This window comes from Clinocottus analis, unplaced genomic scaffold (genome assembly GCF_023055335.1).
Source record: "Clinocottus analis isolate CAN_PGR_092001 unplaced genomic scaffold, fCliAna1.0.p SCAF_4, whole genome shotgun sequence".
NCBI lineage: Eukaryota > Metazoa > Chordata > Actinopteri > Perciformes > Cottidae > Clinocottus > Clinocottus analis.
The window spans coordinates 20,495,533-20,520,898 of NW_027176153.1; the positions used below are offsets into that span (position 1 = coordinate 20,495,533).

The 25,366-nt window shown below is 40.5% G+C and overlaps 4 protein-coding genes across 4 annotated transcripts; 2 read left to right on the plus strand and 2 right to left on the minus strand.

The window, feature by feature from the left end:
• Nucleotides 1-683: 683 nt before the first annotated feature.
• Nucleotides 684-5,277, plus strand: LOC137800959 (acidic mammalian chitinase-like). Its single transcript, XM_068598332.1, has 9 exons — nt 684-708; nt 1,377-1,581; nt 1,670-1,726; nt 3,154-3,319; nt 4,193-4,317; nt 4,399-4,522; nt 4,616-4,798; nt 4,928-5,044; nt 5,137-5,277. Exons 1-9 carry the CDS (start codon nt 684-686, stop codon nt 5,275-5,277), a joined length of 1,143 nt encoding a protein of 380 aa, XP_068454433.1.
• Nucleotides 5,278-8,202: 2,925 nt separating this feature from the next.
• LOC137800961 (GATA zinc finger domain-containing protein 14-like) lies at nt 8,203-12,097 on the plus strand. Its single transcript, XM_068598334.1, has 6 exons — nt 8,203-8,234; nt 8,711-9,209; nt 9,692-9,699; nt 9,989-10,379; nt 10,443-11,693; nt 12,077-12,097. The coding sequence occupies exons 1-6, from the start codon at nt 8,203-8,205 to the stop codon at nt 12,095-12,097; spliced, it is 2,202 nt and encodes a 733-aa protein (XP_068454435.1).
• A 244-nt stretch (nt 12,098-12,341) lies between these two features.
• LOC137799943 (N-fatty-acyl-amino acid synthase/hydrolase PM20D1.2-like) lies at nt 12,342-18,109 on the minus strand. Its single transcript, XM_068596857.1, has 13 exons — nt 17,757-18,109; nt 17,552-17,638; nt 15,415-15,650; nt 15,218-15,304; nt 14,980-15,113; nt 14,677-14,796; nt 14,412-14,487; nt 14,253-14,314; nt 14,089-14,167; nt 13,909-13,980; nt 13,650-13,815; nt 13,460-13,559; nt 12,342-13,093 (listed from the first exon to the last, which is right to left on the minus strand). Exons 1-13 carry the CDS (start codon nt 17,974-17,976, stop codon nt 12,964-12,966), a joined length of 1,569 nt encoding a protein of 522 aa, XP_068452958.1. The 5' UTR covers nt 17,977-18,109; the 3' UTR covers nt 12,342-12,963.
• An 80-nt stretch (nt 18,110-18,189) lies between these two features.
• On the minus strand, nt 18,190-22,940 carry lemd1 (LEM domain containing 1). The gene is made up of 6 exons (XM_068596858.1): nt 22,661-22,940; nt 21,260-21,356; nt 20,948-21,094; nt 20,575-20,624; nt 18,993-19,057; nt 18,190-18,835 (listed from the first exon to the last, which is right to left on the minus strand). The coding sequence occupies exons 1-6, from the start codon at nt 22,853-22,855 to the stop codon at nt 18,553-18,555; spliced, it is 837 nt and encodes a 278-aa protein (XP_068452959.1). The 5' UTR covers nt 22,856-22,940; the 3' UTR covers nt 18,190-18,552.
• Nucleotides 22,941-25,366: the final 2,426 nt, after the last annotated feature.

A 25,366-nucleotide genomic window follows, 5' to 3' on the forward strand; every position in this document is an offset into this window, starting at 1 on the left:
AAATTTTTTATTTCACCATCATAACTACTGGAGACCGTTTTTTAAGCTCTGACGTGTGTCCCTGATTTACCCTGATGTTAATTAAGTAAATTGAAGTTAGATTGTAAATTAAAGTAACTGATTTTCAAATCAGTGAATTCAAAGCTTGTCCTGTAACACTAAACAACATGTATCACATAGTCATGACAGACCTCAATGAGACTGATTAACTTTGAGCGAAAGTTGCAATGTGAAATCTCCAGTGATAAGCTGCAGTTCAGTGGAATTACACTTTGTATGTCAAAACAAAAGTTTCTCATTAGAAAGTGGAAATACACTTAAGGCAGATTGAATAAAAAAATGGATGGATGTGTTACAGTCTGTCTAATTTTAATCAATACATTTTCTAAATCTGACTGCTCGTAAAATTTATCAGCAGATTTACATTATATTAAAGACAGACCTTGAGGAAAGGAAAAACCAATAGTATGGATACTGCCAAACATATTGCCTTGGAATCAGCAAGTAGGCATTATTCTTCTGCATCAAGTTATATACAATATCTGTCACATGAATGGAATGCAGAGCAACAGCATTCAGCTAGCTAGTAGTTATTAGTTTCATAGCTATGGGGACATACATACTGTGCTTCTGCATATTAAACATTTCCGTCTATTTCTTCTGCTTTTCTACAGAGTGACAACATGTGCAAGCTCATTCTTATTACAGGTAAGGTCTTATTGTCAAGCTATTGTTTACAGAAAGGTTTCCTCTCTCCAAATAACAAAAACATATTATCTCACTTACCTGTAGTGGTAAATAAATACATGTTGTTTCCTTTAGCTACATTTTTCCCCTTGAGACTACAGTGAGAATAAATGAAATTAGGTGTGTGATGCCACTGATTTGAGAAAATATTCTTTCTAGAAAAAGTTTACCTATTACTCTGGATAATCACAAAACACACAGTGTTGATTATCCATAATATGCTTTGCTGTTTAATTTATTTATACATTTTATAAATTATTTATTATTTAAAATTTTAATTAAAAAAAAAGAAAAAAGTGCCTTCACCTACAATGTATTTGGGTGGCTAAAGAAATTGTCTTGATTTATCTCCTTGACAAATAAAACCAAACCTAACTGTAAAGCTTGAGACTAAATAAGTAAATGAGGAAACATGTGGATCTTTTTATTTTATTTTCTAATTTGGGTGAACTGACCGGTTAAGCTTGATTTGTAACCCAATACTAACATAATACTGTTACTTTGAAGGTCTCTGTTTGATCATCGCCAGCTTTGGTAAGTATACAACAAGCATTAATCATAATCAAAAGTCCTATTAGTAGATCAGGAATAACGAATTCAAACCATCATCATTTTCTTCCATGTTTCAGCCTCCTCCACCAGGCTGGTGTGTTACTACAACAGCGAGGCTGAGAATAGAGGGGGAGATGGAAAGTTCACAATTTCAGCTATCGATCCAAAGAAGTGTACACATCTGATATATGCCTTTTCTGACATTAACAACGTGAATGAGCTGGTGCCCAGCAATGCAGCTGATTTACAACGTTATCAGTCATTCACGGGCCTCAAAGCCAGGTCAGTGCTTCAGCATTTACATTTTGTGGAAATTATGTTGATTTTGTGTTTCGTCCAACAATCATTATGAATCTTTATGCACCCACAGCAATCCACAGCTCCAAACCCTGCTGGCAGTTGGAGGCTTGACCTTCAACATACGGAAGTAAGTTACTTACGAAAACAGTGATTTGTGTCCATGCAAAGACAAATGGAAGCAACACTTCAACGTGCTGGTATTTTGCAAAACAAAAAACATGCTTTGGCCAATGATGCTGAAAAGTTGTGCTTTTCACAGCATGTATGGTTTCAGACAAATGAGGTAAAACAATGAGAGACGCTGGTATTTGATAACATAAATAAGTTAATTTCATGATTCAATCAGCATGCGCATAATAGTCGGATAAAACATATTCAGAAGCTACATAAGCAGATATGTATTTCTACCTAATAAGCATATTACATTTTGTGCATTATACAAACACCATATAGATTTGGTGTTTCATTTTAAAGCAAGAAAGTAAAAAAAAAAGAAAAAAAGAAGTAAAATCATGACTGTTGGCTGTGTATAGTGAGAACAAACATGCAAAAAAAGAAAAAAGCTGAAAAACTCAATTGCAATGTCTATCCGGAGATCATGACTAATATACTCTAGATAACCCTCAGACCTAATTCTGCGCAGTTCATGTAGTTTACACTTTAGAAAACGTCCAGATTGAAAAAAATCTAATATAGATTTTGGGGGGAACCGTAGGTGGAGCGGGAGATCGTCAGGCGGATCGGTGCGGCTGCAGCAGTAAAACAGGCGCTATACCGGTCCGTCTTGGTGAAGAGGGGGATGAGTTGAAAGACAAAGCTCTCCATTTACTGATCGGTCGATGATCCAACCCTCATCTATGGTCACGAACTCTGGGTCATGGCCGAAAGAACGAGGTTGCGGATACAAGCGGCCGAAATTAGCTTTTCTCCGTAGGGCGGCCGGGCTTAGCCTTAGAGATAGGGTAAGGAGCTCGGACATCAAGAGGGAGCTTGGAGTCGAGCCGCTACTTCTTCGTATCGAAAGGAGTCAGCTGAGGTGGTTTGGGCATCTAATTCTGATGCCTCCTGGACGCCTCCCATTAGAGGTTTTCCAGGCACGTCCAACTAGGAAGAGGTCCCGGGGAAGACCCAGGACACGCTGGAGGGATTATATCTCCCGGCTGGCCTGGGAACACCTCGGGATCCCCCAGAACAAGCTGGAACAAGCGGGTGAGAGGTAAGCCTGGCTCCGCTTGCCGGGCCTGCTGCCACCACGACCCGACTCCGGTCGTGGTAGAAAATGGATGGATGGAGTCCCGCAGGAAAAACATTTTTATATGCGATTTTATTTTACTCAGACTCTTTTTTAATAACTGCAAATTATAGTCACGTGGATCATAATGTGGTTCATTTTTATCCCTATTCATAATAAATGGTGTGCCTCTGGCTGTATATTTGTCTTGGCACATATTACTTTGTGCTTTGTGTTTCTCTTTGTGTTGTTAAAACAGAACCTGTAAATGCTGTATGTGGTATGTTTTCTTGAGAGCCATGTTTTGTTCAAATGTTTACCAGATTCAGTACAATGGTGGCAGAACAACAGAATAGAACCGTGTTCATCCAGTCTGCGATCAAACTACTGAGAGCAAATGGGTTTGATGGCCTAAACCTTGACTGGAGGTACCCTGGAAGAGCTGGAAGCCAACCACAGGACAAGCAGAGATTCACACTGCTCTGCAAGGTCAGATCCTGAATTTATCTTCTGGGAGAGGTGCTGTCAGACAATGATGTGCAGTCAGGGGAGGCAGGTGAGGCTGTGCCTCCCGTCATCATGAGAAGAAAGGAAATAATAAAATAACATAAGTATTAATATTTGTCCTCTAGTCTATGATTTTGGTGTGCTTCCTAATGTATTTTCACCATTTTCATAGTCAAAATGGCGAAAATTCTGTATTTCCAGTTCAAATACAACGAAGACAGATTATGACATCGTCATAATTTCCATGGTGTTTAGTAAAGTATTTCACGTATGTGTGTAATATTTACGCCTTATTGATCTGACATGAATCCATTGGGAAAATGCTTGCCGTTAGGCAGACAGTACCTGTGCCTCAAGGAATGGGGCAATAGTGAGCCCGCTGTCCGGTGAAGTGTGTAAAAGAAAGAAAAAAAAACTCCACGACCACAACAACAAATGCAACGCTAGAGTTTAGCTGGCAGTTGTCATTTCTCTCCCTGAAAATGGAGGATTTAAGGATTACTTGCCAGCCTCCCTGATTACGTGTTTGACGTATTACGAATACGTTGTTCATACGCATATTTTTGTTTTATCGTTTATTACAAATACGTTTATAATCGTGTGCTTGTGTTATTGTTTTATTGCTTTCCCACTGAATTTAAGCATATTTGAATTTCTAAACTCTGCGGGGTAAAAGAAAAAAAAAAAGGGGCCTCGTACTGTATGTTTGTAAATCTGACTTGTGAGTCAGTGCCTCCCCAACTCTAACTCTCACTGCATGTCACTGCTGTCAGAGATATACCACACTGAATAATCCAATGTGAAAGTATAACATGATGTTCAACAGAGACTGAACGATGTGTCTGTGTTGTATAGGAGCTCAAAGAGGCCTTCATGGCTGAAGGAACATCAACTAACCGTGACAGATTAATCATCACTGCTACTGTCTCTGCTGAGAAAGCAATCATCGATGCCAGTTATGAAGTCACACAGATTGCCATGTAAAACTATTTTATTGTAACTCTTAATTCTCAATAATTAGCTGTTGTCGTGCATTGTTGAACTTCTCTGCATTTCATCAGGCATCTGGATTTCATTAATGTCATGACATTTGATTTTCACGGCCCTTGGGAAAGAGTCACAGGACATCACAGCCCCTTATTCCAGAGAGCCCAAGACACTGGAAACGAAACCTATTTGAACACTGTAAGTACAGGGATTCATGTTTCTCATGCTAAAAAACCTTCCTACTTTGAGACATAAATATATCTTAATTGTTTAGTTTTCTCTACATTACAGGACTTTGCCATGCGGTACTGGCAGAACCAGGGAGGACCTCCACAAAAGCTAAACTTGGGTTTAGCGGCATATGGGCGCGCTTTCAACCTGTCCACTGCATCCAGTGTTCCTGGTGCACCAGCCAGTGGTCCTGGGGAAGAAGGCTGCTACACTGGTGAAGAAGGATTCTGGGCCTCTTATGAGGTAAAACAGAAGCTTTGAATATTATTAGTTAATATAAAAAGCCTTATTATAAGCTAACACATTTTACTCTATTTGTTGTGAGACATGAATACTTTGGATGTAAACATTATACTCTTACCATTCTTTCAGACTTGCCTTTATCTTGAAGGGGTTAATACCCAGCTGATTGATGATCAGAAAGTTTCATATGCCGTCACAGAAAATCAGTGGGTTGGATTTGACGACAAAGAGAGCCTTAAAGCAAAGGTAGTCATCTGTTCAATTCAAACTGTTTGTTCAATAATTCCTTTCCAAATGGCTGGTCAACTATTATAATGTGTTGTTCCTCCTCATTTCAGGCCGATTATTTAAAAACGAACAACTTTGGAGGAGCCTTTGTCTGGTCTCTCGACCTGGATGACACCACAGGACAGTTCTGTAAAATGGGCAAATGCCCTTTCATCAGCCAGCTGCATACCCTCCTGGTTCCAGGTAACTGAAATACATTTACATCGTATCCTGTCATTGCAGGACTTGACAATAAGCTAATTTAGCCACATATTTTAAGGTATTATATTTGCCGGATAGCAACATGTATGTTCAATACAGAAAATATAGTTATTAAAAAATAAATAAAGATGAAAACAAAATGTCTTTATCTTATACTTTAACTTTGATAATGTTATCTGTAGTGGTTATTTGCATAGAAAAAGAGTTTTAATAATGTATTACAGGCTGCTGAGAGCTAATGCTATGAAGTGAAAGAGTCTCAATGATTTCTTTACTATCTATTTTATTTTGCTGTCAAAACTTCTCCTTCAAACGTCTGCATTTATTTAAGTTTCTGGCAAATAACTACGGTTTACAAGATTACTTATTTGAAGACATGATGTTGCAGTTTACCTTTAATCAATACAATTGTTTAGTTTTAAGCTTGAACTGACAATATTTTAACTGATTGAAACCTTAGTACAATCGCTGTTCACTCCTTTATAAGCAGAACTGCTACGAGACCCCGAGGTAGCAGCAGAAAAGCCGTTCACAGTGATTAATTTGAGCACCAGCCTTGAAATTAATTTACATTATAATACAGGTCGATCAAATCATTCTGATTGGTTGAGAGTGAGTCACAGGGTATAGTTTATTCAGCCTTAAAGTACTGTACAACTTGTTTACATTTACCAGAGCGTTCAAAATAACAGGTAGATTTAAATTCTGGCGCTGTTAGTTGTCATTTCTAGCTTGACAGTTACCAAACATGTGTAGCAGAGGGTTTGCCGGCTCCGCTACGTGTCTGGCCAAACAACACCCTTGAACAGTATATTATTGACTACAGCCTCTCGTACCTTATTGCTTAAAAATAAAAGGCATATAAGTTCCTGGTTCCAGGTAACCGAAATACATTTACATCGTATCCTGTCATAGCAGGACTTGACATTAAGCTTTTTTAAGGAATTTTAGTTGCTGTATGGACAAATAACAGCCAAAGAAATCCTATAGCTATCCTTTAACTTTAGTAATGTTATCTATTGTGGTTTTTGCATTTAAAAAGATTAAATACTTGTATTAGCTAGTGTTTTGAAGTTATGGAGTCTAAATGGTATCTCTAATATGTATTAGTATTGCTGTAAAAACTTTTTATTCGTTTAAGTTTCTGGCCAATAACTACAGTTTACAAGATTCCATTTTTACATCATGATAATGTTGCAATTAACCCTTACTTAATACAAATGTAATTTTCTTTTAGCTTGAATGCACAAAAATGTAACTAATTGAAACCTCAATACACCCACTGTTCACTCTTTTATAAGCAAAACTGTGCTGAGCACCAGGATTGAAATGTATTTGAAAAATAAAATACCTATGTGTCTGAATAAGTTAGTTCCAAAGGTTGCTATGCTTTTAGCTCCGTTATATGGTCTGGGTGGACTGTGCTGCCCACCAGCTGCTCAAAACTTGCAGGAGGAGAGCTCCTTGAACCTTGAAAAACGTTGCCAAATACAATGGATTTGTTGTTCACAATGAAGCATTGCCTTGGCCAATAAAAATCAGTCATGGTGATATCCAGATTGCAGAAGTTTACTGTATATCGGTACATAAAGGTCAGATACATAACCGAAAGGACAACTGCATGATGCATTCCAATGGCCTTCAACCCTCCATAGAGTGGCTTTTTGTGTATTTGATTGATTTACCTTGGCATTTACATTGTATATACTACTAAATGTGTGCTCTTTCTATGAAGACATTTTTGCAGCCATACTCACACAATATAATAATATGTTATGATCAAACTGTTAAAAAAAACACAATGTCTGACTCTTTAAGATTTTCCTGGACTCAAGGCAAGAACTCCCCCTAATACGACCACAACAACTCTAACTACCACTACACTGCATTCTACCACGCCTACAACAACTCCCACTACGACAACAAGGCCGACGACCACAAGAACTCCCTCTACCGCAATGCTGTTGACTACCACAACAACTCCCGCTACTACAACAACTACCACAATGAGGCCAACTACCACAACAACTCCCACAACAATGTTGACAATCACAATAGCTCCCACTACCACAACAATGTTGACTAACACAACTCCCACTACCACAACAACTCCCCCTACCACAACAATGCCGGCAAACACAACAGCTCCCACTACCACAACGATGCCGACTACCACAACAACTCCTACCACAACGATGCCAACTACCACAACAACTCCCACAGCAATGCCGACTACCACAACAGCTCCCACTACCACATCGATGCCGACGACAACAACAACTCCCACCACAACGATGCCGACTACCACATCGATGACAACTACCACAACACCCTCTACCACAACGATGCCGACTACCACAACAGCTCGCACTACCACATCGATGATGACTACCACAACTCCCACTACCACAACAATGCCGACTACCACAATGATGCCGACTACCACAACAGCTCCCACGACCACAACGATGCCGACTACCACAACAGCTCCGACTACCACAATGATGCCGACTACCACAACGATGCCGACTACCACAACAGCTCACACTACTAAAACAGCTCCCACGACCACAATGATGCCGACTACCACAACAGCTCCCACTACCACATCGATGCCGACTACCACAACAACTCCCACTACCACAACGATGCCGACTACCACAACAACTCCCACTACCACAACGATGCCAACTATAACAACACCCTCTACCACAACGACGCCGACTACCACAACAGCTCCCACTACCACAACAGCTCCCACGACCACAATGATGCCGACTACAACAACAGCTCCCACTACCACATCAATGCCGACTACCACAACAACTCCCACTACCACAACGATGCCGACTACCACAACAGCTCCCACGACCACAACGATGCCGACTACCACAACAACTCCCACTACCACAACGATGCCGACTACCACAACTCCCACTGCCACAACGTTGCCGACTACCACAACAACTCCCACTACCACAACCATGCCGACTACCACAACAGCTCCCACGACCACAATGATGCCGACTACCACAACAACTCCCACTACCACAACGATGCCAACTATAACAACACCCTCTACCACAACGACGCCGACTACCACAACAGCTCCCACTACCACATCGATGCCGACTACCACAACAACTCCCACTACCACAACGATGCCGACTACCACAACAACTCCCACTACCACAACGATGCCGACTACCACAACAGCTCCCACGACCACAACGATGCCGACTACCACAACAACTCCCACTACCACAACGATGCCGACTACCACAACTCCCACTACCACAACGATGCCGACTACCACAACAACTCCCACAACGATGCCGACTACCACAACAGCTCCCACGACCACAACGATGCCGACTACCACAACGATGCCGACTACCACAACAGCTCACACTACTAAAACAGCTCCCACGACCACAATGATGCCGACTACCACAACAGCTCCCACTACCACAACAACGCCGACTACCACAACAACTCCCACTACCACAACGATGCCAACTATAACAACACCCTCTACCACAACGACGCCGACTACCACAACAGCTCCCACTACCACAACAGCTCCCACGACCACAACGATGCCAACTACCACAACAACTCCCACTACCACAACCATGCCGACTACCACAACAGCTCCCACGACCACAATGATGCCGACTACAACAACAGCTCCCACTACCACATCGATGCCGACTACCACAACAACTCCCACTACCACAACGATGCCGACTACCACAACAACTCCCACTACCACAACGATGCCAACTATAACAACACCCTCTACCACAACGACGCCGACTACCACAACAGCTCCCACGACCACAATGATGCCGACTACAACAACAGCTCCCACTACCACATCAATGCCGACTACCACAACAACTCCCACTACCACAACGATGCCGACTACCACAACAACTCCCACTACCACAACAGCTCCCACGACCACAACGATGCCGACTACCACAACAACTCCCACTACCACAACGATGCCGACTACCACAACAACTCCCACAACGATGCCTACTACCACAACAGCTCCCACGACCACAACGATGCCGACTACCACAACAACTCCCACTACCACAACGATGCCGACTACCACAACAACTCCCACAACGATGCCGACTACCACAACAGCTCCCACGACCACAACGATGCCGACTACCACAACAACTCCCACTACCACAACGATGCCGACTACCACAACTCCCACTACCACAACGATGCAGACTACCACAACAGCTCCCACGACCACAACGATGCCGACGACCACAACAACTCCCACTACAACGACGATGCCGACTACCACAACTCCCACTACCACAACGATGCCGACGACCACAACAACTCCCACCACAACGATGCCGACTACCACAACAGCTCCCACTGCCACATCGATGATGACTACCACAACTTCCACTACCACAACGATGCCGACTACCACAACAGCTCCCACTACCACATCGATGCCGACTACCACAACAACTACTACCACAACGATGCCGACTACCACAACAGCTCCCACTACCACAACGATGCCGACTACCACAACAGCTCCCACTACCACAACGATGCCGACTACCACAACAGCTCCCACTACCACATCGATGCCGACTACCACAACGATGCCGACTACCACAACAACTACTACCACAACGATGCCGACTACCACAACAGCTCCCACTACCACAACGATGCCGACTACCACAACAGCTCCCACTACCACATCGATGCCGACGACCACAACAGCGCCCACTACCACAACGATGCAGACTACCACAACAACTCCCACTACCATAACGATGCCGACCACCACAACAACTTCCACTACCACAACAACTCCCACTACCACAACGATGCCGACTACCACAATAACTCCCACTACCACAACGATGCCGACTACCACAACAGCTCCCATTACCACAACGGTGCCGACTACCACAACAACTCCCACCACAACGATGCCGACTACCACAACAGCTCCCACTACCACATCGATGATGACTACCACAACTTCCACTACCACAACAATGCCGACTACCACAACAGCTCCCACTACCACAACGATGCCGACTACCACAACAACTCCCACTACCACAGCGGTGCCGACTACCACAACAACTCCCCCTAGCACAACGATGCCGACTACCACAACAACTCCCACCACAACGATGCCGACTACCACAACAGCTCCCACTACCACATCGATGATGACTACCACAACTTCCACTACCACAACGATGCCGACTACCACAACAACTCCCACTACCACAACGGTGCCGACTACCACAACAACTCCCACTACCACAACGATGCCGACTACCACAACGATGCCGACTACCACAACGATGCCGACTACCACAATGATGCCGACTACAACAACAACTCCCACTACCACGATGCCAACAACCACATCAACTCCTACCACAACGATGCCAACTACCACAACAACTCCCACAACGATGGCGACAACCACAACAACTCCCACTACCACGACGCCGACTACCACAACAACTCCCCCTACTACAACAATACCGACTACCACAACAGCTCCCACTACCACAACCATGCCGACTACCACAACTCCCACTACAACGATGATGCCGACTACCACAACAACTCCCACTACCACGATGCCAACAACCACAACAACTCCTACCACAACGATGCCAACTACCACAACAACTCCTACCACAACGATGCCAACTACCACAACAACTCCCCCTACTACAACGATACCGACTACCACAACAGCTCCCACTACCACAACCATGCTGACTACCACAACTCCCACAACAATGCCAACAACCACAACAATTCCCACTACCACGATGCCAACATCCACAACAACTCCTACCACAACGATGCCAACAACCACAACAACTCCCACTACCACAACGGTGCCGACTACCACAAACACTCCCATTACCACAACGATGCCGACTACCACAACAATGGCGACAACCACAACAACTCCCACTACCACAACAATGGCGACAACCACAACAACTCCCACTACCACAACGATGCCGACAACCACAACAACTCCCCCTACCACAATGCCAACAACATCTCCTACCACAACTCCCACTACCACAATGATGCAGACTACCACAACAACTCCCCCTACTACAACGATACTGACTACCACGACAGCTCCCACTACCACAACCATGCCCACTACCACAACAATGCCAACAACCACATCAATTACCACTACCACGATGCCAACAACCACAACAACTCCTACCACAACGATGCCAACTACCACAATGATGCAGACTACCACAACAGCTCCCCCTACCACAACGATGACAACTACCACAACTCCCACTACCACAACAATGCAGACTACCACAACAACTCCCACTACCACAACGATGCCGACTACCACAACAGCTGCCACTACCACAACAATGCCGACTACCACAACAACTCCCCCTACTACAACAATGCAGACAACCACAACAACTCCCACTACCACAACGATGCAGACTACCACAACAGCTCCCACAACTACATTGTCTCAAGAAGTGTTAAGGAATTGTGAACAAAATCCCAATGTTCTCTTTTCCGATCCTAATGACCCAACACAATTCTACCAATGTGTTCATTCAAGACCTGTTCTCAAAAAATGCCCAGCTAATTTGGTCTTCAGTAACAGTGTCCAAAACTGTGTACGTAGATAATTTTAGATATTTCTCAATCATGGGTCAAGGTCCGGAAACATTGGTGTCTGGGTTCGGACTCAGAACGTTTATACAGACCTCGGCCATGAACTGTTAGAGGTAATAAATCAAGTAAGAATTGAGATAATGTTCTTCATTAACATGACTTATGTCAAAAATTGCTCACCTATTAGTCTACTAAAATAACTCCAAATGCTTTAACTGGCCTTCAATGAGCATGCTTTACATGAGGTAAGATATAGTTCTTAACATAAAAGGTGTATTACTAAAAGCTATTGTAGTTGAATGCTTCCCACAAGGAGTGTAAACTAGCATTTGTTCTTTTTTCATACATTTTGGGGAAATTGTGCTTTTGGGAAATGGTGTAATATGTCAAGAGTTAAATAAAATATCACACACCAAGCATATCATCAAATGTAATTTGTTGTCATTTTAAACAATGTCTAAAATTGTGTGCCTTTACAAATCCAACTTCATTTTTAAGATTCAGTCAGTGATAGTACATAAACTAATCAAAATAAGCATCTTCTTATATATTCGGTTATCAGCAGCCAAAAATGTATTCATGCACTCATTTAATTAATGTAATATCATAATTTAAAGTACAACAAAATTATTAGCAGCACAACAAAAAAGTATCAGTTATCTCATAAAATTAAATTATCATGATTAAAACATTTTTTTAATCATTACATAATCACAAAATCGTTATCACAAATGCAAAGGAAGTCCACAAAGTTATGTCAGTACTGTATGTCATCAAAAAAAGATTAAAAAGAGTAATTTAATGTAAAGCTATGGACAATTGTACTGTCAGGATGTAAAATGTAGAATCATTCAGATTCACATAATTATATAAACAATTAAGTGACCAATACACTGAGTCAAGGTCTCGTTCGGTAATTTTTCAAATTACTAATGACTCGGGTTTTTGGATTGCATTTTACCCATACGATCTATTTCTTAGAGTTCATGGATAGAGCTATGAGGCTTAGGGAGCTTCTGAATATCACAGTTTTTAATCAGGCTGAAGTAAAACACGATGAGCTCCTCATAGTTCTTTTTGGAAATCCGTTCATTGATGCCATGGAATCTAAAAAAAAGAAAAATAGAAAAACCTTTATACAATTTCCTTCTGCTTTTCTTGCAGGTTGATTTAATGATGACGCGTTTTTATCACCAAAGCTGAGTGGCAAACTGGGTTTGAATTTTGTTCCATACATAAAACTCTCTATAACATTCTACTTGTTAAACCAGGACAATCTAAACAGTACAAGAAGGTGATATCATTGAATCACAAGTTTGTGACATAAAAGCGTTGCCAATGACAGAAAGCTCTTTTGCTCATTTCGCCTTCGAGTTTACCAGATATTACTCTGGTCAAACAGTTCATTTTACTCAGTGCAGCAAGCTTTAAGAAGACTAGTTGTATCCAATATTAGACAAACTATATCCTTACCTTTGAGCATCACCTGGTTTAAACCAGATGGGAGCGAAGCGATAAATATCATTCGTCAGGTCTTTAAAGTGTCGACTGTCTGTGTTCCCAATACAGATACCTGAACATACAAACATATCAGGACAGTTATTAAATATGTCGTACCTTACCAACTCAATTTTTAATACAATTATGTCTGTCTGGGATCTACCTGGAGCAACTGTAACGGTTGGAAACATGTCCAACACTGTTTTCTTAATGACCTGGTAGCCAAACGACGTCTCATCCATAGAGCTCACAGGCAAGGGGTCAAATCCATCAACAAGCTCTAGCTTCACTCGTTGGTCCCCGACTGTGGACTGAATAAGGTCCAGGACCTAGACGTGACGGCAAACATCGAACTCAACTCAAAGTATTCATGAGGAGAAATAAGGAATTCTCAAAAAAAGGAGAATTAAACTTCTGACCACCTCTTGGAGGGACTGTGCTGAGTGGATTCGTAGATTTACATAAGCTTCAGCGAGGGATGGGATGATGTTCACCTACGTGGTGGGGAAGAATTCAGGTTTGTGCTCAGGAAAACTAAAAGGCTTGCAATCTAATTCACAATACAGCCCTGCGAATCATTCTGTCAGAATGAATAACTGTACCTTAACTCCTGCATTAAACATGGTGACAGCTGTGGTTGTCCTTACAAAAGCATTAGTTTCTGGTTTTCTTTCAAGTACCCTGTAACATAAAACATAATAAATTAATTATTCCAATGGTCACAATCTGAAGAAAACATGCTATAATAATTTCCGGACGTAGTTACCTGCCTAAGAGTGGGGCAAACAGCCACAAATTTGACATTATGAACTTCATGGGAAGTCCAAACTGAAAACAAAGAATCAGTAACTGCGTAACGACAGGAAAGATCTAATATGCTATTAAAAGTGATGGCAATGTTGGACAAGTAGCTGGTTCCTCTTACCTTGTGCGCCAGATGCTCAAATGTTCCACGTTCAGGCCCAAGACCAAATAATCTTGGCATAGGGTTCTCCTCTAGTCTGAGGCAATAGCATGGCATCATTTAAGTATAAGATTTAGTTTGAAGAGTAAAAAAAAAACATTTTAAAATGAAGAGTTAAATATAGATAGACAGACAGACAGACAGACAGACAGACAGACAGACAGACAGACAGACAGACAGACAGACAGACAGATAGATAGATAGATAGAAATTCGAAGAAAATCACCTGTTGACTGCTGCAGCCAAGATCCCAATGCTGGTCTCACTGGGAGGCATCGAGGAGTGACCAGGAGCCATAAGCACGCTAAGCTTTACGGTCGCCGAACCCTTTTCACTTATTCCAATTCTACAAAGCAAGTACAACGCAGAATTAACAAACAAAAATATCCAACTCCTATGTCATTTTTTTGTACTATTTAATGGAGAACACATTTGTTGTGATGTCAGGCTTGGTCCAACTGTTTGCATTCAACATGTAAAGTCTGTAAACTAAATATCATGTTTCCACAAAAGCACAACAGGTTCTCACAGTGCAGCAGGTCCTTCAAGACCACCGATGACCCCATCCAGTACAGCCAGGCCCTCGTCCAGGACAAACGACAGCTGCACTCCACGCTGCTTCAGTACACGCACTATGTTCATTGCTCCCTTGGAACCACCAATCTTTAAAATGAGAATCAAAAGGACACAGACATTGATAATAGTTAAAATTTCTATCTAGGTTCACAATTTCAAAGAGTAGGGGTTTTGATGAATATCTTAGGTACTTCTTCATCATGACCGAGACCAATGTAAAATCCTCTCCGTGGAGCAAAGCCTTTTATCAGTAAGTACTCCAGTGCCTGAAGAATTCCCTGGAAGAAAAACAAACAAATGTAATTAATCTGGTTGGCACATGAACAGATAATAATACAATGTATCTCTCCAATCGCAGGGTCCTACAAAACATAACATGTTCTTGCACCATTAAAGAGCCTTTGTCATCTATGGTCCCTCTACCATAGATGAAGCCATCTATCTCCTGGGCTGAAAACGGCGGGGCCTCCCAGCCATCCGATTCTGAGGCAGGTACCACATCTATGTGGGCCAGCAGCAGGTATGGCACCAGGTCAGACTGCGATCCTTGCACCCAAAACAGGTGGCTGTAGTTGGCCACCAATTCATGACGAACCAAGCTTGAAGAGAAAACTGTTGGGAAGGCTGACACACGAAGAAGAGTACAAGTTTAAAAGGGTGAACGCCATATTTTTTACAATTGAAGGTAAGTTTAATTATCGAATTTTCTTCTTTTTTTTTTAAAAGGTGTGTGTAGAGGAGCGGAAAAGTCTGCACAGATCTCCAATGTGATTAGGTATGGGGGCTGAAACATGGGTCTAACAACAGCAAAAGGTGCCATTTGTTGCAATATGGCCAAATTAGGGCCCAGTGTCTTTGATGCTTAACACATACAAGGGACTAAGATCCACAATCCTCTCTTTAGATTTAAAATTGACCACTATGATATAGTTGTCAGCTGTGAGCTCACAAACATAAAAGGCTTTTAATTTCTTCTTAAAAAGGCTTTTTCCATCTTTTTACATGGTTGACTTAAGTATACAATAAGTACAGCTGAAAACAATTAATTACTTATTCAATAAATAAATAAATAACATATATAAAACTGACAAGGAGGTATTTTGATAATTTATTCATTGTCAGCTGTGCCACCTGATAATGTTATCTCCCTGTGTTGTGGTGATTTCTCTTGACTTAACAATGGCATCTTAAATAGTTAAAGAATATTCTATATAATCATGAACATGGTTTGAATATGTATAATATATTTAACTTAACAGTGTTAAACATTTGAAAAGTGTAATAAATAATCTTCAGCTTCAGATAATTCATATTGTGAAATTGTTTGCAGTTGCGACATTTGACATCTGGTTGTGTCACCTAATTTCAAATTAATCGGGCATATACTAAGCTGCTAGCATTAGCTTTTATTCTTGCTTGCAACTTCATTTATATACTTCGTGAATACAATTAAGAGTTTTATGATGAAATACAATATTTTTACATTGGGTGCATCACTTGACATGAAAAGTGTACCATCTTACCTGTAAAAGTAGATATTTTAATCAATATTTAAAAATAAAATTGACAAATCTTTTCACTCAGCCACAGATTGGTGTCTCTTGATGATGCAACATCCTGTTAACGCCTCAGCACTCCCCTTCAAAATAAAAGTCCAATTTTTACAGTCGAGTCACTTGACATTTAAGAACATGAAAAATGTTGGACAAAAGTTTGTTTTTTTTTTATTTTCAACAGCTTAAAACTATTGGTGTTTGTAAACATAGTTTATTTGACATGTTTCAACAATAAAAGCATGCAATAGCATTATATTTTTAATTTATTATCATGAAAATACACTTTTACAGTTTGATATTTGCTGGGACAGCTGTGCCCCCTGACATTTTCAGGGTTTGAGGTGACAAAACATTTTATATATATATATATATATATATATATATATATATATATATATATATATATATATATATATTTGAATGAACTGAAAATATATTTGAACTGAAACTTTTATAGAATACAATTATTTATGTCATAAATTAATAACACATTTTAAAACGGAAATAATGGCTTCAGACACAAAATAGGTATGTCATTGACATAAAGATAGATAGATAGATAGATCCAACATCATTTGGCCTAAAGTTAAAGTCTCGTTAGAAAACCTGAATTAATTAAATCTCACATGAAAATACTGTGACGTCAACTTCCGAGTGACACACTTTGATATTACATTGCGAGAAGCCTTCCTGAAAAAAGGACTGGGTGGCATGAATTGGGCCTTATTGTGCGATCATAAACAAATTACCAGTCATGCAAGTGAAGCAATAAAAAAATAAGCTTCTGGTGAAAGTCCGTCTCCCGTGATAACGTTTATGCTCAGGTTGTAGCTGCTGGAGAGACAATTAACGTGAAGCTAAACAGTTTAAGTCCTTTTCAAAGTCGTTGGTGCCTCGTGAACGACACGCGCGAAACGCAATCAATCGCACCTGTGCACGTTAATTGCAGGCCTCTTAATTAAACGTTACCTTTTCGGAGGAACCTGTCAAATTCAAGCAGCGCGCTGGTGTTGCTCTTCTCCCCCGAAAAGGACACCGTGGGGATCCGGACAGCCTCTGCACACACACACACACACACACGCACACACACACCCGGAAACAACGGCTCGTTAACGTCGGCGCAAAAAGCATTCACGCTCAACTTCACCGACGAGCAAGCGACACAACAACATACCTTTAAAACGTGCGAGCAGCTGCTCTCGCTGGTGATGGTCGATGACGAGCGAGATGTTGCTCGTCTTTTCCCAACGCGCGAGCTGAAGTCCGATATTTACGTCCAGAGAGAGCGTCCTGATAGACGCAGCGGTGAATAACAGCAGCGCTGTAACGACGAGACCGCTTATTATAATCTTTAAAAACTTGAATATTTTGAACTTTGGCCCTGAGTCTGTCATTGTCTGTTGTGACAGCGGAACTCGTCCACTGTGTCTGCAGACAGTGAGGGGTAGTCTGGCTTTTTAAACGAGAGCCACCTGCTGGCGCCAATATGCATTGCACGTGTGATCGTCCACGTGACATTTATTAAAAAGTAGATTATATTATTTTTAAGTTTGATTCGTTGCAGAAGTATGAAGCAACACATTCTTTATTGAAATATGGTTAAAATACAAAACATACAGACATCACACAAATACAGTGGCACCAATTCATTGAAAAGGCAACACAATATTATACAATTTAGGTGAGGAAATATAGCATTATGGCTTATATGTTTGAGAACATCTTTTTTAAAGTCTTAATTTATGTGTTTTAGAAATAGTTTCAACAACACTGACAAGAACATATAAAACAGTAAAACTAGACTTTTGGGTTAGCTCCCATAAAGACGGAAACAATCAATAGTGAAGCAACATGTGCTCCCTGAAGATATCCCAGGACAGTGTCCTTATGGCTTGCATCACCAAAAACAAACACAACCTTCAGAGCTGTAAGTCAATGGGGAGGATTAAAGAACTCCGGGTTACTCCAGTTCAGAGCGTCTCAGCCTGAAGCGAAAGCCCCTCCTCACTGTCTGAACCCTGGTTTAGACTGTCCAGCAAGGCCAGTGTACTAAATGAGTCACCCTCAACACAAACATAAATGAGGTACAAGAAGCACATCACAATGACGAAGACCAAAATCTGTATCTGGACTGGCACAAGGCGGCGCTCGACCTCTTGTCTCTCCAAGCTCGTGGGACTGGCGGGAGTGTCTGGGTATGCGTACTGAACAGGCCTCCCTGCTGCACCCTTGATGGGTCTCCGACACGTGGCACTGAAATACAACAGATATTAACACAATCACAATACTCCTATAAGCGTTGGTATGTGCTACGATTCTGTGATATGTCTCCCACAAATTCAAAATTCCTGTACATTTCTTGTACTTTAAAAACCTTGTCACGCTGTAATAGTGTTGGTGAGGCACTTACTAGATCCCTGTGGGTGTGGCAGTCGTGTTTAGAAGCTTGTCCCTGAAAGTATCTTTCCAGGGCTCCTGAGAAAGCAAGAAAAGAGAGCAGAAACTATCAGAGTGGAATAGTGAAAATGAAAAATTAAACCCACTTCCGGAGAGTCAGATGCCGAGCAAGTCAGGAAGAAATGGAAAAAAAAGAATAAACTGTAATTTTATTTTTTTTAAAGAGCAACTTTTAATAAGGTCAGCGTAATATATGATGTATATGCCTTCATTTCCCAAGCATAAGTGGATGCCTCGGGGGTGTAGAACAAAGATTGGTTCGTCCTGGTGTCCTTGGTCAGAGTTGACGTGTCCAGCTAAGGAAACGAGACGGAACGGATTAAGATTTCTAGAGTATAAATTCTTCAAGTCTCCAGTGAACCTTTTCCAACAATTCTGACCACCACCACAAGATTAAGCTTAAAGTGTGACTCAATAATGGGAGCACTACTAACCCCGTTGGACCGCGGCCAACGCTCCTGCACATTGCATCCATTCAAACCTCTCTCAGTGTCTGTGCTCACGGAGCGTGACCTCGAACTCTCCATCTGTTGTTACAAGTGAAAATGTGCATGACCGAGTGAACACTCCGGCAGCGATAACTCACAACCTCGAAAATAAGATGACGGAGCAATTCTTAAAGTTCAGAAACTGTGGGTTTGAAAAAAAAAAAAAAGTGTAAGATTAACTTTCCTCCTCAACCATTTGAGTGATGCTGAAGGCCTGAGGGGAAATTGTTGAGTCACCATTGGGCATAACTGATCCAGATGGAAACTGCAAGAATTAGTATTATGTAAACAAAAACACAATCATGCATCTTTCATCACACAATCCTAACACCAGCGAGATACCAATGCCCGGTAATGTAAAACAAAAACATCCCGTTGGTGGCTCGAGAAGGACACAATGAATATACAGTTTAAGTGTGGAATGCAGAGAATTTAAACTCCACGAGAGAAGTGAAATAAGACCAGCCTACCCCTGATCCTAATCCGGAGCGTTGATCTACAGAGGATGCTCTACTAATTCCTACAGGAATCTGTGAGCAGGTAGGCCGACTCCGCGCCAATGATTTTATCGCATTCCCTGAATTCCACTTGGAATTCCCGAGTTTTCTGTTTCTAGAAGTATGAGTGTGCTGCAAAAGGCCAACCCAAGCAAACATAGAATAAGAAGAAACTACATCAGTGCCCACTGAGAATTCTGTTTGACAGAAATTTGTGCAAAGGAAATGTGGTATTTACCAGTCTTGATTGGGGCAAAAAGCACTGTGGGTAAACAAAGCCACCATTCTGAAAACACAACTCTACCTGCGAAAAAAAACACACAATTGCAAGCGCTTGAACCAAAAAAAAAAAAAAAAAAAGAGGCAACAGTTCCAGTTAGAACACAAGCTTACAGTTGCCATCTTTAACCACTAGGAGGCACTGCAAGGAAGGTTTAATTCAATGCAGCTCGTGCTGGAAAGAAATATAGATTGAACAGCAAAAGCATACAGATTGTGCAAGCTCAAGACTTGTCAACTAACACAGGATTTTCTAAATCACTTTTCTCACCTGGCGGCTCCCTTGTCGTTCTTGCTCCGACTGTTCTTCTCCTCCGGAACCTGTCCGAGTCACAGAAAACACTAAAATACAAATGCAGTACAAAGTAGGCTATGACCACGAAAATGGCCACGACTATTGGTATACTATGTAAAACCTTAAGTAAACTAAAGTAGCCATTATGTTATATGATTTAGTAGTGTATCCATATATTGATCATTGTAATACAGCTTGGGCTGGCATCCATCAGACCAAACTCGAGTACATGTACCGTGAGCAATTCTCCTTCACATTTATTGCAAATTATATATCGTATCATTTTTGGGTGGTAACAATATTTTCCCATATCAACCATGTAAACAAAAACAATCCAAGCTGATCATACCTGACTCTTCGTTCTCTTGTTTCCTGTGTTCATCCTCTTCTTCACTGTCAGAGTACATTACACCTTGCTCTACTCCGTTCTGACAGCCGTGTCCGTCAGACTGAAGCAGTTTCTTGAGCTTCTTCTCATACACGGCTCTGGTGGAGGCTGTAGCACAGGCAAAAAATACAACACTATAGCAGTTAGTTGTTCAAGACCTACACATTAAGAATGAAGCTGAACATTTTGTCCAAACACAAAACTGAATTATTGATGGCGAGATTCTAATTTTTACAATGAAAACCAATTGTCAAGCCAGTGATGTAATCTCACCGACTATGGGCCCAGCTTTAACCCCGTGTTGGAGCAGCGCGTCCACGAGGTCATCGTCAGTCAAAGCTCTCGGGTCGGGCATCTCTGTGTTCTCCTCCTTGCCAGAGCAAAAACACAATGTTCTGAATAAATGGGAATGCTGCTCGAGACCACAGTCAACAAAGATTGCATCTTGGATGCCGGCAGCTTCCAGGTGTGGGATGCATGAAAACAGCTGCAGGCTGCAATTCACAAAAACTGCTCGTATTCATGTAATTTTTGGCACATCATAAATCTTCTGCTTGTTACATTTAAACCTGTTGTGAACAACCATGGAAGAAGAGGTTATTAGTTGACACTGGCACATCAGATATGAACTAATAGATAATATGTGGTTTATTGTTCGACTGCACTCTACTTATCTTTCCCACAACTCCTCATGACAACACTTGAATTAGTGATTCCTTCTGGGGTTTTTTTATTTGTATTAAGTGTCAAAGAAATAGGAAAACATGGCAATCAACTAGTCCCAATAGTGAGATCTTCTCTTAATTATTTACAATTATTGGAGTTAAAAAGCTGCAACCAGCAAATATTTTTGCTTGAAAAATTACTTTAATTATTGGTTGAATATCAAACTAGTTGAAAATGTATTTCAGAATCAGAATCAGCTTTAATGGCCATGTACATTTTCAAGTATATAACATTTGACTGTGGTATTTTCTTTGCTCTTCGTACATATACAAAAGATAAATATAAAAGACAAGAAAAAGAAGGCATTTCCTAATATTAAGTCAGCTTAAAACATCAGCATTGAGTGTAGAGTGCATATCTTACAGGAGATTCTAAATGTGAAACTCTACTTTACTGTAAATATACTAAAAGTAGACTAAACGCATGTCTGGACACACCGACATGGCACAGAAACAACCTCCAGACTTGAAGTGTTTGCTCTCTTCCTGACACACGCAAATGAGTGCGACAGGTGTGGCAAGCACGTGCACCGACGAGACTGCAATGGCGCAAGGAAACTCCAGAACAGCCTCATGGAAATCCATACCAACTATACAGCTGGTGGCTCAGTGGTCAATGACCTCAAATGCTACAGCGGGCTGAGGGGACTGTTTGGTAGCCGTGACCCAGAGCCCCCACCGACGCATACACAGCTGCGGCGCATGCGCAGCAGTTACTATGCGCTGCGACTCCTGTTGAACCAGCACAGTACAGAACAGTTGCCCCAAAAGGCAACTTGTTGACAGGTTTTTATTTTTTTAACCAAGCAACATATTTGCATTACCAAACTTTATTTGCAAAGTTACAGAAAGTTGTGTTGGTAAAAACTAACTTAAATTGCATGTACACAAATATATATGTATGTATCCTGGCGCAAAAAAAAAAAGACTACAAGTTTCATCAACTCACTGCCACATATTGTACTTGATCCTCCTCGTCGCTGGAAAAATCCGCTGCGGTTTTCTGATCGATGTGTTTTAAGTGCAACTCCACATACACCTCCTTCCTGCTCTTAGCAGGTGGCAGCGCGACATTGTGGGCAACGAGATCCGCCTTCAGTCGAGACTTGGAGAGGTGAGCGGGGTCCTCCAGGAACCGCGACATGTCACGAGTAACGGAGGAAGAAAACGTGTGCAGCTTCAGTGGCTGGTCTTCATATGTGTGTGTGTGAAAACGTCCTGTGAGACCGATGACTGACCTGAGAAACCCTCTCGTCCGGGGGCCGAAGAATCTCACTGGCTGAACCGGGAAGAACAGCTGCTGCCGAAGACTTGATTGACAGCAATTTAACAATTCCGAGAAAAGTAACAAGCAAGCAGCGCGAGCGAAACGTGTGTTAAGCTTGTTTTGTTTGTTGGATTCCCTTACATTTAAATGTATTTGAATTACCTGAGGATTAAAAAAAATAATGTTTGCAGTGCTTTGGTTAGCTCCTTATTTGATTGTGTTTTGGTTAGCTCATTCAATATTCTAACACTTGTAGCTTGCAAACTAGCCAATATTAGCACAGGTATATATACATATATATATACATATATGTGTATATATATATATATATATATATATATATATATATATATATGTGTGTATATATATATATATATATATATATATATATATATATATGTATATGTGTGTATATATATATATATATATATATATATATATATGTATATGTGTATATATGTATGTATATATGTATATGTATATATATGTATATATGTATATATATATATATGTATATATATGTATATGTATATATATATATATATATATGTATATGTATATATATATATGTATATGTATATATATACATATATATATATGTATATATATACATATATGTATATGTATATATATACATATACATATATATATATATATATATATATATATATATATATATATATATATATATATATATGTGTGTATGTGTGCTAATATTGGCTAAGTTCCAAGCTGCAAGTGTTACAATATTGAAATTTAGAGCTGTCGATATAAAAAATAAGGTAATGTAATCAAAGTGAATCCAGTCAAATTATAAGGTCTAATTATGATTTTAAGTACATTTTTAGATTTATCATAGTCTGTAAAGTACTGGTGTTCCTAATCTCCGGTTTTGATCAAAATGAGGATTAGTTGTTGACATGATTTTTTAGTTGCAAAAAACTATTAGATGGGATTTTTGTGTTCGAATACATTTTATTATTTACACCTGGGCTGTTCCATCTATGACATGTCAAAATATATTTAGTGGGTAAAAAAAACAACCTATTGCCCACATTTGAATTGTCAGTGAAAATTCCTGCAGCCGAGCCACAGCAATTGAAATGTGTACCTTTGACCTCCAGGTTTGACCCCGGCTTTGGTTTCTGTTGGCGTAGTGGTCGTCTCTCTGGTGCCTGTTGCTGCATTTTCACTGGAACGATGGAGTTCCACCAAGTGCATGAAGTGCTGAGTCGTTCCTTTCCTAGCATCTGTGAACAGATTTTTTTTTTAAAGAAAGAAAAAGCACTTTTTCAGGTGATTGTCTGTAAAAGCAGGAAGTGCAGAATTGTTCTGTTGAAGCATTTCCCCCAAACCAACACCTACAGCATGCGTCTGTTCCTAAAAAAACACTTTGATTATCTGTAAAACTTAAAATCATCAAGCTACAACTCGGTAAAGCTGCTACTTGGACCAACCCTCTGCTGCTTTCAGGAACCTTATCAGCGGTATAGATGTCTTCCTAAAAAAACGTGATTATTGAAGATGTGTGGACGACTTTATCGAGTAAAACTCAACAACCCCTGCCCTCTAACATCTGGTACTATAGTGACTAGTTCTCAACATTTATCCTGAAGCACGTTCCTGTCATAGAACCATAAGAATACTTGCAAATGGGAATTCAGTAACACTTTCTATTCCATGTCTATCATGCGTAGAAAACTAGGGCTGCCCCCTCCTTTTTTTTATGCTAAATTACATATTTTTCAAGAAACTTATAAACACATATTTGTTCAACACAAATTCTAAACTGGTGTTTTTTGGGGATTCTTTATGAAACTCAGTTTGACAGATCTGTCGATCAAAATAGACGAATCAATTAGTTGACAAAATGGGAGGAATGATAGTCCACTAGGAATTTTTTGGGTCAAAGACCATCCTATTATAAACATAATTATTGTGCGTTATAGCCTCTAGTGCTTTTATGTTATATTTACAAGCACTCAAATATGCATAATGCTTTGATAATCATAACAGATTATAAAGCATTTCATTGTGACTTCTAATACTTGTTAATTGTAGGTCACTAACTGACCTTTTTTGTTTTTGGCAAGGATCAGTGATTTGTAATTGCCGTTGTTGTAATACAGTATGATGTGATTATGAAATACTCAGTGGTTATGGTTATGAAAAGCAAAGCAAAAAAATGTCATTAAATGTATGCGAGAACAACACAGAAAGCATTTTTACTGACTATTAGTGCGTTTTAGTCAGATTATGATTCATTATGATCCATTATGAAAACATAAACATTTCATGAATTGTAAAGTGTCATGACATTTGACCCTCCCACTCTGCTGGCTACAAGTCATTATACAATGCTTTATGTGTTCTGATTCTTATTTTATT